The 14,715-nt window shown below is 41.8% G+C and overlaps 2 protein-coding genes across 5 annotated transcripts in view; one reads left to right on the top strand and one right to left on the bottom strand.

Annotated features, from left to right (window-relative positions):
- Window positions 1-10,282, top strand: part of nrxn3a (neurexin 3a) — a 462,182-nt gene extending 451,900 nt beyond the window's left edge. For 2 of the 4 annotated variants that reach the window (XR_009824241.1, XR_009824240.1), the window contains exon 25: window positions 8,106-8,693. Coding sequence is in view for 2 of the 4 variants with exons in the window: in XM_062034732.1 (XP_061890716.1) it covers window positions 8,731-9,029 (299 nt within the window). In the remaining 2 variants the exon portion in view is untranslated. Of the gene's footprint in view, window positions 1-8,105; window positions 8,694-8,730 lie in introns of those variants that run through there. The other 2 variants (XM_062034732.1, XM_062034731.1) reach the window with 1 other exon arrangement.
- dio2 (iodothyronine deiodinase 2) overlaps window positions 4,553-14,715 on the bottom strand; it is a 46,697-nt gene continuing 36,534 nt past the window's right edge. The window contains exons 3-4 of the mRNA XM_062034742.1: window positions 6,000-6,088; window positions 4,553-5,076 (exon numbers count right to left, since the gene is read on the bottom strand). Coding sequence (XP_061890726.1) covers window positions 6,011-6,088 — 78 coding nt within the window. The 3' untranslated portion in view covers window positions 4,553-5,076; window positions 6,000-6,010. The remainder of the gene's footprint in view (window positions 5,077-5,999; window positions 6,089-14,715) is intronic.

Below are 14,715 nucleotides of genomic sequence, written 5' to 3'. Positions count from 1 at the left end.
AACATCTTGAACCCAGCCGTGTTGCAGGCACCGTTTGAAAATAATTATGTGAATAAACATTTACAAAATTGCATTTCACAACATACGATTTATATCTGCGGCTTAGAGTATATATAGAGTATGTACATTTATTTATTTATTTGATTTTACTTTTACAAAAACTTGTAGATGCGGTCGTAGTACCGGTGCGGTTTATAGTCCGGAAAGTAGAATAATTTGATGCCATGTTCTGGTTGTATTGGATGTGACTTTTGGGACGCCCTGTACACAGAAACTTAACATGTAGAGAGGATGTACACAGAAACTTAACATGTAGAGAGGATGCACACAGAAACATAACATGTAGAGAGGATGTACACAGAAACTTAACATGTAGAGAGGATGTACACAGAAACATAACATGTAGAGAGGATGTACACAGAAACATAACATGTAGAGAGGATGTACACAGAAACATAACATGTAGAGAGGATGTACACAGAAACATAAAATGTAGAGAGGATGTACACAGAAACATAACATGTAGAGAGGATGTACACAGAAAGAAAACATGTAGAGAGGATGTACACAGAAACATAACATGTAGAGAGGATGTACACAGAAACATAACATGTAGAGAGGATGTACACAGAAACATAACATGTAGAGAGGATGTACACAGAAACATACCATGTAGAGAGGATGTACACAGAAACATAACATGTAGAGAGGATGTACACAGAAACATAACATGTAGAGAGGATGTACACAGAAACATAACATGTAGAGAGGATGTACACAGAAAGATAACAAGTAGAGAGGATGTACACAGAAACATAACATGTAGAGAGGATGTACACAGAAAGAAAACATGTAGAGAGGATGTACACAGAAACATAACATGTAGAGAGGATGTACACAGAAAGATAACAAGTAGAGAGGATGTACACAGAAACATAACATGTAGAGAGGATGTACACAGAAAGAAAACATGTAGAGAGGATGTACACAGAAACATAACATGTAGAGAGGATGTACACAGAAACATAACATGTAGAGAGGATGTACACAGAAACATAACATGTAGAGAGGATGTACACAGAAACATAACATGTAGAGAGGATGTACACAGAAACATAACATGTAGAGAGGATGTACACAGAAACATAACATGTAGAGAGGATGTACACAGAAACATAACATGTAGAGAGGATGTACACAGAAAGAAAACATGTAGAGAGGATGTACACAGAAACATAACATGTAGAGAGGATGTACACAGAAACATAACATGTAGAGAGGATGTACACAGAAACATAACATGTAGAGAGGATGTACACAGAAAGATAACAAGTAGAGAGGATGTACACAGAAACATAACATGTAGAGAGGATGTACACAGAAAGAAAACATGTAGAGAGGATGTACACAGAAACATAACATGTAGAGAGGATGTACACAGAAAGATAACAAGTAGAGAGGATGTACACAGAAACATAACATGTAGAGAGGATGTACACAGAAAGAAAACATGTAGAGAGGATGTACACAGAAACATAACATGTAGAGAGGATGTACACAGAAACATAACATGTAGAGAGGATGTACACAGAAACATAACATGTAGAGAGGATGTACACAGAAACATAACATGTAGAGAGGATGTACACAGAAACATAACATGTAGAGAGGATGTACACAGAAACATAACATGTAGAGAGGATGTACACAGAAACATAACATGTAGAGAGGATGTACACAGAAAGAAAACATGTAGAGAGGATGTACACAGAAACATAACATGTAGAGAGGATGTACACAGAAAGATAACAAGTAGAGAGGATGTACACAGAAACATAACATGTAGAGAGGATGTACACAGAAAGAAAACATGTAGAGAGGATGTACACAGAAACATAACATGTAGAGAGGATGTACACAGAAAGATAACATGTAGAGAGGATGCACACAGAAACATAACATGTAGAGAGGATGTACACAGAAACATAACATGTAGAGAGGATGTACACAGAAACATAACATGTAGAGAGGATGTACACAGAAACATAACATGTAGAGAGGATGTACACAGAAACATAACATGTAGAGAGGATGTACACAGAAACATAACATGTAGAGAGGATGTACACAGAAAGATAACATGTAGAGAGGATGCACACAGAAACATAACATGTAGAGAGGATGTACACAGAAAGAAAACATGTAGAGAGGATGAGTGAAAGAAAGTTTTCATGTAAAAGTTCCAAATGAAATGCAGAAGTTGAAAAGATGTTTGGAATGAGACCTACTTAAGATTTTGCTATGGTTTTCCTGCGCAAGTTTAAAGTTTATAAACTGCATCATTGACAAGTTTGTTGACATTTTCAATTGAATGATTGTTCAACAATGTTTCATTATTTGGAATAAAGTGTGACTTATAGCGTTGTGTACTTGTGAATGTATACGTTGGTGTGACCAGCACGTCTTGCAATGTCAATGGCAGTTTCAACGCTCACTTTACCCAAACCTGCTGGACAAGACCAGGCTTTGCTACACTTCCCGATTTTACGCCCACATTTCTTTGAATACATAACAAATGTTCAGTTCCATTTCCAATGTCGCGCTTCCTACTCTTGCTTTCCATGCGTCTAAGCAAGCAAATTGTTTTGTTTGGCCCTCTGTTTATCTTTTTTTAATGACAAAGTAAAGCCAATTCATTTTGTTTTAAAATTGCAGACAACCTTCCATATTTCATATTTTAAGAGGCTCATTGACACTAATGTCCAAAACTTTTGCATCTATGAGTATTCTTTGGTCATCCAACTACGTCTAACATGCTGATTTTAACCTTCAAAAAAGGCAACTTACGGATAACGTTGACATTTGTGGGGACATGTGGCCATGTTTACCCTTTTTGGGGACATTAGTGGGGCCATGTGGCCATGTTTACCCTTTTTGGGGACATTAGTGGGGACATGTGGCCATGTTTACCCTTTTTGGGGACATTAGTGGGGCCATGTGGCCATGTTTACCCTTTTTGGGGACATTAGTGGGGCCATGTGGCCATGTTTACCCTTTTTGGGGACATTTGTGGGGACATGTGGCCATGTTTACCCTTTGATGCATCGATCAAAGTGGGGGAAACGATTGAAGACGTTTTTTCTACGTACACAGTCTGAAGTACTTTTCTCAGCAACAGTGAAAAACATCAATTCATGTTGGGATGCTAAATCTTGTCACATATATACAGTAGAGGCATACATACTGTAGTCCAAGCCATGACAAAAAAATGAAGGAAGTATTAACTTTGAAAGTTACATTTGCATGAATACGTTTGATAAAAAGCTGAACCCTTGGAAATGAGGACAAAGTCCAATGTTTTCACGTCCATAACTTTTTGACAACTGATTGTGAAGAGCGTGGAAAATGGTCGTCGGTCCTGGTTGTCCAGGACTTGGCAAGTAAATGTTGCATTATATTAGTATGACCCGGGAGAAAATACGATTACAATGGTACCTCGGCTATAGTTGGTAATCCGTTCAAAAAGGTGCAATTGTACCAAAAAACAAACCAATTTTCCCCATAAGAAATCATGTAAATCCAATTCATGTAAAAAGGTACAAATGAACATTAACATTTAACACGTCTTTTATTTGTATTTAAAACTTGCATTGGCAAAGACGGCAATTAGCAGAGGATACTTTTTGTACTACCTTTTTTTATTAAGGTGCTGGTACTTCTTTGGTCCCCATGGTGGCTTATTTTGCAGTCCTACTCAATAATAAAATAAAAGAAGCACAGAGACTGAATCAATCAATTCTTTTTTTGGGTACTTAATTCCACAATTCAAAGTTACTTTTAAATTTAAAAAAAAATCATATGGCCTTTTTTTTTCGTTTTCTTCTAGCATTTATTGTTGTTTTTATCTTGCTGCTCAGTGGCCTAGTGGTTAGAGTGTCCGGCCTGAGATGGGTAGGTCGTGAGTTCAAACCCCGGCCGAGTCATACCAAAGACTATAACAATGGGAGCCATTACCTCCCTGCTTGGCACTCAGCATCAAGGCTTGGAATTGGGGGTTAAATCACCAAAAATGATTCCCGGGCGCGGCCACCGCTGCTGCTCACTGCTCCCCTCACTTCCTGCTCCCCTTTTTAACTTTGTTACCTCGTATAAGCAAGTTTATCTGTTAGCCAACTCCTAGAAGCTCGAACACTTTGAGATTTCTTTGGAATGTAAGTGTATTAAAAAAAATGTTTTATTATTATTATTATAAGCAAACAGAATAGGATGTTTGGGTGTACGATAAAAGAGATGAAATCGAGGTTTGGAAAAGTGAGGTGTCTAAAAAGCAAAGTCCCAAAGCTGACTCCCGCAAACATAAGACTTATTATCGCTCAATGCTCGGGCTAATTTGATTCATTTTGCGTATTCTAAGTCATGTTTAATGAGGAATCTGGTCTGGTGTTCTTCTGGTGAGGAATTGTCAAAAGGTGAGCATTAAAGTGACTTTGTACTGCCATTGACATGGTATCAACCCTTTCTTTGTTACAGAGCTGCTCTAGTCACCGTCTAGCTCATTTGGATTTGGCCACTGATTTGTTCCTCAAGCAAAACATGACTTAGTATTTGGTGGCCAACCCCTTCTTTCTCAAAATCCCATGTCAGACCTTTTTTCGTAGTTGGTCGCCATGATTACACAAATCTTAGGAGAGGTTTTGGTCCACTCGTCTTTACGGAGACTCTCCAAATTCTGACACTTTTAAAACTTTCACTTACATAAAGTTTCAGCTCCATCCCTAGAATTTCTATGGAATGAAGTTCTGGAGACAAGGTAGGCCACTCCAGGATTCTGCAGGGATTCTTCTTGAGCCACTCCTTTGTTGCTTTGGTTCATAAAAAGCTTGTCCGGGCCAGGATGGTGTCTTTCCATCCTGCCTAAAAGTCTTCAACAAGTCTCTGGAAATGCGTGAAGTCCCATGCTGTTGTAAATGCTAATATCCCAGTCTCCATGAGATGTGACATCTCAGGACACAGTTACTCAGGACACAGTTACTCAGACATTTACGGTCATTAAGTTTTAGAAAGGACCTGTTGGACCTGCAAACAAGACAAACAGGTTTCAGTGGATAATGGGGAACATGGAGAACACAAGGATGATGTTTGTGGACTTAAGCTTTCCGTTCTTCTCCTCTGAACTCCTTCCGCTCAAGTGGGTCTACAGCTTCCTAACTGAGAGTGACAAACAGGTGAGACTTGGAGAAACAACTTCACACAGTTAGCACCCAAGAATGTGTGTCGTCTCTCAAATCCTCTCCTCCCACACAAATGACTGCATCCCAGCCCAACCGGTTGTCAAGCCACTAAAGTTTGTACGTAAAACCACAGTCATGGTTCTCATCAAAGATGGCTAAACACGTCCCAGACAGTGGAGATGACGATGGATTCCTCACCGCTCCTACCCTTTATTGTGACCAACCACATTGTGCCAAAGGTCAAATCATTCAAGTTTCCTGGGAACTACTATTACTCAGGACCTGAAGTGGACAACAAACATCCACTCCTTGCCCTAAAAGTCCCTGCAGAGGGTACACTTTATGCGGCTTCTCCGGAAGCACAAAGAAATGCCAATTCCGTGCTAATGTGTCATCCAACACACGTCAATAGTTTGGTGCTCCAAGAAAAAGGAGCAAACAAAGACTGTAATGTACAGTAAGGGCTGCAGATAGGATTATCAGTGCCCCCCTACTCAGGACTTGGATGGTTGAAGAACCAAGACAGGGGCAGGCAAAATCCTCTTCCAGCGTGGTGGGCGCTACAGAATATTGCACTGCAAAAAAAACATTACAAAAAGCTAATTTGCTCATAAACAAGCTCATGAACAGGTAACCAACATATTGTCAGCAATTGTTAGCATATAGCACACATCTCCACATTTTTCTCGGCACTCGTCAATGTAGCATTCTGGCCCCTCCGATATATATGTTTTGCATACATCATTTTTTTACAATCATTTTCCTCACCTTTCTCAGAATCATCCATAGCTCAAGGGTGAAACCTGGTACAGCGCTCCGGAGCAGTGGTCCCCAACCATCGATCCAAGATGCATTTGCTACTGGGTCGCACAGAAACATAAACAACTCAGAAACAACCACATTTTCTCAGACTTAACTTTTGTCTTTACCACTAGACACACCGATAAGCTTGTTCAACGGTACATGAGACAATAATATCAAATATAGAATGTAAATGTGCAAGATTGTAGTCAAAGGCTAATTTCCATCTGCAGTCCCCGGCAGGTTGATGGTACTCTATAAACCTGTCGGGGACCATCTCATCGCAAAGCAACGAGTTCAGGGATCCCGCTAATCCAGTGTTAAGGTGAGTTATATTTTACATGCGCTTATTTTTGCTGTATTCATCTGCCACACGTGGACGGACAGTCCGTTAAACCGGTCCCCGGTCCAAAAAAGGTAGGGGACCCCTGCTCTTGAGCGAGGCCAATGAAATGTCTTACGTTTCTTCCAAAACAGCAAGCAGTCTGACCCTCACATATATTAGCCCTATCCCTTCATCAAGAAGCTTGGTGAGACTACTCTTGGAAGCATAATTACAAGATGGAAAAAATACAAGATCTCACTATTACTTAGAGGCCCGAGCTTGATTTCAGTTGTGTGGGTTACACTTGAGTCCGGGAGAGGTGAGGGACCAGCCCAGAATTACAAGGAAGAAGCTTGTTAATTTATCAATTTCAAGGGAGCTTGGACCACAGTCACCAATAAAAAATAATGATTACACACTTGTAGTCAGTGTTTGGAGGCGGAAACATTGTACTTTGGGATTGTTTCCTTGCTTAGGGCACAGGAAGACTTCCCCACATTGAACCAGGCCATTGACTGTAGAATCTTGGACAAGATCCTGCTGGCCTCAGCCAAAACACTGATGACGGCTCTTCCAGCATGACAATGACCCAAACCATAAAGCCAAGGCTACAAAGGAGTGGCTCAAGACCAAGCACGTTAAAACCCTGGAGTGGCCTCACCAGTCTCTGGACCTTCATCCTAAAACTTTCTATATTCTATATTTGATATAATTACGAAGCAACCATGTCAAAACATGTTTCGGGAAAGAGAAGTGGACCAAAATCCTTCTGATGTGCAACCTTTGACAACCAGAAACCTCTGTGCCTGCCAACAAGGGTTTCTCCATCAAGAACTAGTAATGTTTTGCCTGGGGATCAAGTACTTATCTCAAATTCACTCCGATATTCTCTCCTGTTTAAGTCAATCAAAAACAGTTTGTCTTTGCAGAGGTGGTCAATTCATTACATGCCCACACTCAAGGTTATTATTCCTGAAAACTCACACAAATGTGATCTACCAGGACTGACAGTTGTCAGTGTTCAGAACTCATAATGTATGGAGTACTGTTAGAGTACCATTCCTATAATTGTACTGTACTACTTTGTAAGTGTACTGGTAGTATTAGGTTGATTTGGGACAATCCCACCTCCAATTCACATCCAGATACACCATGAATGAATGCAAGAATGAAATAGGCTTCAGCCTCCCTACGACCCCGGGAGGAACAAGCGCTAGAAAATAGATGGATGGATGGATGGATGGATGGAAGTTGGACATTGACTACTCCATGTGGCCAGGTTGAGCACTGAGCAGCTTTGCTACGTTGGCATTAGGCCCGTTAATCACCAAATGACCCCTCAGCTCTGTATCAGAGAAATAGTTGTGTAACTATCTCTGTTGTATCGTGAGAAACCAGCAAGAGGTTTAAGGTCTTTGGAGAGCCATTGGATGATAAATCTGCCATGATTCATGTCTGGATCATTTGCAGTTATTTACAATTGAATTGGAACATTTCCTACGAGACTACTTGCTGAGATTGCTAGAGCTGATTGGACATTTCACTTCTCTGGCTCGTCCTAACATTTTCTTAAGCCTTTTGAAAATTGCACCAAACTGTGGATTGAAATCTGCGGCTTGATAACCTTTTGATTTGGCAGTTTTTTCAACGTGCTGTGCCAAGTTCTTTGTTTTTTTTAATTAGCGATTATAAGGCATCACGATGGACATGCCTCCACCTAACATTCTGGATGTCTGTGTTGAACCCAGGAGCTGACTTAGTCACCCCAGTTCTAGAGGATCCAATAGTACACCCCTTTGTCGATCCTCGTGCTCCCTTCATTCCCACTCCCTCAACCCACCAACCACTCCTCACCATTACTGAGACCACCAAAGAGGCCCTGTCCAAGGCCACTGAGGCGGGGGCACCGTGCTTGTTGGACCGAGGCAGCGATGATTGTGATGATGATGATGGCTTGGCGATGTCGGGGTATGGCTCTGGGGAAGAGTTCAAGTCTAACCAGCGCTCTACCACTGATGAAGATTTTTACAACACCTTCTCCTTGGTAACACTAAGACCTTGTCCACGTCTGGCTTTGAAGGTGGCTACTCACCCAGGACTTTTAGACATAAACTTCAGTCTCCAGACGCACTAGGACTATCACTACCGCCATACCGCAAAAAACGCCAGAGCCGCACCACCGCCACCTCTGCCTTTACCACCACCCTCCACAATGCACCCGCCGAATATCCGAATGGGAAAATGAATAATCGCTAGCTAAAACATCTGCCAGACCTAGAGTTGCTTCCATTGTCCACATCGTTTGAGGTAGACGGCACCCAGCTGAGGGGCCCATGATTAACCTCAAAACCGTGTTCCGTAATATACCCACAGCACTTCCCACAGAACCAGGCGTCAGGCCGGGGCCTTCAGAAGTGGTCCGGGAATCAAGCAGCACCACCGGGATGGTCATCGGAATTGTGGCGGCCGCTGCCCTGTGCATCCTCATCCTTCTTTATGCCATGTATAAGTACAGGAACAGGGACGAAGGCTCCTACCAGGTGGACGAGAGCAGGAACTACATAACCAACTCAGCTGTACAGAGCAATGGTGCTGTCATGAAGGACAAACAGCACAGCTTGAAAGGCAGCAATAAGAAGCAGAAGAACAAGGATAAGGAGTATTACGTCTGAGAGAGAGGGACCACAGAAGGACTACGAGAACTTTGGACAACTGACCAATGATGGTATTATTTGGATCCTTCGCTGTGCTGACAAGAGGAACTGATGACATGTACTATAATATTAAAGCACACTTACATACTGAGGAGGCAACTTTAGAGACCTTACTCTTCTATCTGGTCAGAGACATTAGAGGTATGTCCCTGCTCCATCTACGTGACTTTTAGAGATCCTTGACATTCAAACACAAACCTTATTTTGTACGGTGACAAGAAGCCTCACGAGCTCAGCATGTAAGCAAGGCGTACGTAGTGCTTAACAAGATGGGCTCAGGCATACAATCGTCCAAGTTTTAAAAAAAACAACAAATATGTATGGTTTATAAATACTAGATGTGGTGTCTTCTCTATTTTTGCTTTGAGCAAAATAAAAAGTGAGGTGAGAAAAATAACAAGAAAACATGCTCTGTCTGTGGAACGAGCAAATGGACAGAAGTTGCATTCCGTACAATTATTCTGATTGTCAATCACACTTTGTCTCAAAAAGTGTTCTCTTGAGGAAAAAAAGCAAATGATTGTAAAATGCATGTCATCCTAACTTACAGTACAACAGTGTTTCAAATGATGCCCAGTGGGTCTTCGTCGGAGAACCCAGTCCCTCCCCGGGTTTTTGGACCGGCCCAAATGGGATCTCTCAAATAGGTTCTTATCTTTTTGCAGAACTCTACCTTAGTTCGGTGTTCTCTTTTCTACCAAGGAGTGGGGAGGAACACAAATGCAGTACTCAAACATTGTTCACACGAGTATACCGGAATAATGGTGAAAGTGTCAATATGTATCTATCGTCACAGTCAACTGTGTCAAAAAAACAAAAAAACAAATTTGTTTACATATTTTATTACATACTAACTGTTGTACTTTGTAGGTAGGAAATTGTACATATATGATGACAGTTTTAGTACCTCTATTGTACAGACTGAACATATTCATGACAAAGTCTATTTACTGTTCATTTACACAGAGAAAAAGAATGTGGAGAATATTTGGTAAGAAATGCAAATGTCTTGTTAGCCTAGCGACCTCAGCAGAGATGTTTCTAAAGTTGCATGAATATTTATCTACTGGAAGAAAAGAAGTTGCCCTTCCTCCTGTGTCACTGCTAGCCTTTCAATGCTCTCATCCCTTTGGAAAGAAAAGTCAGGACAATGACAATTTGAAAGAATGGGGGCTCAGTGTCGTTGTTTGTTTAATAAAATATTGGAAAAAATCCACAATTTTCTTTTCTTTTTCTCTCAGTGTTGAGTGGCTGGATTGTCTGATGGAGAGAATCTTCTTACGCTTCTTTCCCCAAACATTCAATCACAAATGTCGGGACAAAGTTGTACTTATTCAGGCTGCATTATCCTGGTACAAATATGCAAATGACCATTTTCTTGCTTAGAGTTAACCCTTTGATGCACAACCTACTGCCCACACCAGGGGGGCAAACATCACCATCACACCAGGGGGGCAAACATCACCATCACACCAGGGGGGCAAACATCACCACCACACCAGGGGGGCAAACATCACCATCACACCAGTGGGGCAAACATCACCACCACACCAGGGGGGCAAACATCACCATCACACCAGTGGGGCAAACATCACCGTCACACCAGGGGGGCAAACATCACCGTCACATCAGGGGGGCAAACATCACCATCACACCAGGGGGGCAAACATCACCGTCACACCAGGGGGGCAAACATCACCATCGGACCAGGGGGGCAAACATCACCATCACACCAGGGGGGCAAACATCACCGTCACACCAGGGGGGCAAACATCACCCCAAGCAGTTCCTGTGGAATCTTCTAGGAACTTTTCATTCTTAGCAACTCTGACTGTCAATACTGTCCCCCTTACACATCTGATGCAACTCTGACTGTCAATACTGTCCCACTTACACATCTGATGCAACTTTGACTGTCAATACTGTCCCACTTACACATCTGATGCAACTTTGACTGTCAATACTGTCCCCCTTACACATCTGATGCAACTCTGACTGTCAATACTGTCCCCCTTACACATCTGATGCAACTTTGACCGTCAATACTGTCCCACTTACACATCTGATGCAACTTTGACCGTCAATACTGTCCCACTTACACATCTGATGCAACTTTGACTGTCAATACTGTCCCACTTACACATCTGATGCAACTCTGACTGTCAATACTGTCCCCCTTACACATCTGATGCAACTTTGACCGTCAATACTGTCCCACTTACACATCTGATGCAACTTTGACCGTCAATACTGTCCCACTTACACATCTGATGCAACTTTGACTGTCAATACTGTCCCACTTACACATCTGATGCAACTCTGACTGTCAATACTGTCCCCCTTACACATCTGATGCAACTTTGACCGTCAATACTGTCCCACTTACACATCTGATGCAACTTTGACCGTCAATACTGTCCCACTTACACATCTGATGCAACTTTGACTGTCAATACTGTCCCACTTACACATCTGATGCAACTTTGACTGACAATACTGTCCCACTTACACATCTGATGCAACTTTGACTGACAATACTGTCCCACTTACACATCTGATGCAACTTTGACTGACAATACTGTCCCACTTACACATCTGATGCAACTTTGACCGTCAATACTGTCCCACTTACACATCTGATGCAACTTTGACCGTCAATACTGTCCCACTTACACATCTGATGCAACTTTGACTGACAATACTGTCCCACTTACACATCTGATGCAACTTTGACCGTCAATACTGTCCCACTTACACATCTGATGCAACTTTGACTGACAATACTGTCCCACTTACACATCTGATGCAACTTTGACTGACAATACTGTCCCCCTTATACATTTGATGCAACTTTGACTGACAATACTGTCCCATGTTATGAGCAGTCTCACCACACAGGGAGGGGAAATATCTGATCGACTAAAGACTGCTGGTCCACAGATATTTAATGAGGTATTTCCACATGCTGTAAAATGTGGAATGTTTTACATTCTTCTGGCTAACTATAGATGTAAAAACCATGGCAGGTGCATTATACAACTTGGTTATGTTTAACCCTTAACTTTCAACATTTGTGTGAGTCAACGGTGTAGTAAACTCTGGACGTTGGAATCTAACATGGAACATGCATTTTATCTGCTGCTTTTCCTGCCAACATGGCCACCAAACACAACCAGCCACGTGACGCCCCTCCCAACATGGCCACCAAACACAACCAACCACGTGACGCCCCTCCCAACATGGCCACCAAACACAACCAGCCACGTGACGCCCCTCCCAACATGGCCACCAAACACAACCAGCCACGTGACGCCCCTCCCAACATGGCCACCAAACACAACCAGCCACGTGACGCCCCTCCCAACATGGCCACCAAACACAACCAGCCACGTGACGCCCCTCCCAACATGGCCACCAAACACAACCAGCCACGTGACGCCCCTCCCAACATGGCCACCAAACACAACCAGCCACGTGACGCCCCTCCCAACATGGCCACCAAACACAACCAGCCACGTGACGCCCCTCCCAACATGGCCACCAAACACAACCAGCCACGTGACGCCCCTCCCAACATGGCCACCAAACACAACCAGCCACGTGACGCCCCTCCCAACATGGCCACCAAACACAACCAGCCACGTGACGCCCCTCCCAACATGGCCACCAAACACAACCAGTCACGTGACGCCCCTCCCAACATGGCCACCAAACACAACCAGCCACGTGACGCCCCTCCCAACATGGCCACCAAACACAAGGGGTCACGTGACGGCAGAGGTGTGGACTCGAGTCACATGACTTGGACTCGAGTCAGACTCGAGTCATGAATTTGATGACTTTAGACTCGACTTGACAAAATGTAAAGAGACTTGCAAGTCGACTTAGACTTTAACATCAAAGACTTGTGACTTCACTTGGACTTGAGCCTTTTGACTTGACATGACTTGCTACTTTCCCCAAAACCTAAAGATTAAAAATTTATTTGGGAGCGCTCCGTATGTTTCATTTTGTACGTGTCTGTCTATCAGCGTGTGTGCTGCTTGTCAGCGTGTGTGCTCTCAGTACAACAGCCAATCAAATTAGATCTACATTGTTTTCATCACACAGCATTCATCCAATGAAATTGCAGGACAACCTCCGAACATGAGTTGTCAAACAATGCGGCAGTGAGAAACAATTATGCCAAAGTTGGTTTCGTTCGGGTATAAAAACTACGACTTGGTCAACAAAAAACGAATTGCCGTATGCAAATCACGCAGTTGGAATATTACAGACGGAGACGCAACAACTTCCAACTTCGTTCGACATTTGTAGTTGCACAAAGAAGGGTAAGTTTTGAATGTAAGCTAACGTTTATTGGCTAAGTAACATGACTTTTATTTGCTGTGTAGTTAAATCAGTGAGGCTGTAAACTCACTGCTAACGTTATAACCATAGACATCTTATAAGTAGACTCAGCATTGAGCGCTACTGCCTACTGGCACAGACGAGACGCGGCGCCGCCATCTTGGAGTGGTGATCCGCTCCACTCAGTGCAATTCATTTGGCAGGAGCAATGAACTGTCAGCAAATTTAATTCATCTTACCTCACTGAATACCACTCATTTTCACGCGCTTTTTTGTCATACGTGTAGCTATGATAACGGACACATGTTTTATTATTCATAGTTTGCTTAACAGTAATATAATATTCTTATACGCTATAAATGGCCAGACGTCCGAGATCAAAACTGGGAATATAATCCCACAGAAGGGGGAAAAAAACGGTCAGCTATTTTTAAGTTGAAGAAACAATATGATTAGGTTATATATACATGCTACATAAACAATGTATGAATACATTAGATATCTATATATCTTAGGGACCTATAGACTGCAGCAGCAGAGAGTTTATTCTGTCTTGACACTTTGTATTGATATTTTGTACTACATTCTTCCCTTAAATGATCATGTTTACAGTGATTGTTTTATATCTATTTTTTATGTATGTCGCTTTGAACAAAAGCGTCTGCCAAATACTTAAACATAAACATATATAAACACCTGAAAGTCTTTATATCAGCTAAAACCACCAATTTGTTTCACTACATTCAGAATAAAACCAAATGCTGTCTTACCCAACAATGTTAGTATTTGAATATTGTTACTTGAAGACTTATTCCTGGTTACAATTATACTGTTAAGAAAGTATTGTCTTATACTTTGCCTAAAATGAGAATGCATCATAATCAGTGGCGGCTGGTGAATTTTGTTTTAGGTGGGGCTGAAAGTTTGTAAAGCAAACCCCTGTAGGGGCGTCATCCTCCCCCAGAAGATTTATTTGTGATTTTCACATACAAATATTGAAGATCTTTGCTCCTTCTCAACTCTGTGGTAATATTATTTTCATAAAATACAACCAATAGTATGTTAATGTTTGTTTTTGCAAATGTGTTTATTCTGTAAAGGAATGAGTTAAATGTTTAAAATTGTTTAAACTATTAAAATGACTGGTTAATAGTGCTATTATGAATTGCAATGTCAGTACTATTTTTTTCCCTGCAATTTCAAATGCACTTGTTTTAATAAATAAATACAGCGTTTTAAAAGCATACACAATCTGTGTAAAAATATTAGTCTGTGGTTAAAAGGACTTGAAAGG

Source organism: Entelurus aequoreus, linkage group LG23 (assembly GCF_033978785.1).
Source record: "Entelurus aequoreus isolate RoL-2023_Sb linkage group LG23, RoL_Eaeq_v1.1, whole genome shotgun sequence".
In the NCBI taxonomy this organism is placed as follows: domain Eukaryota; kingdom Metazoa; phylum Chordata; class Actinopteri; order Syngnathiformes; family Syngnathidae; genus Entelurus; species Entelurus aequoreus.
Note: the sequence above shows the minus strand (reverse complement) of the source record. Positions and strands in the feature narration are given on the sequence as shown.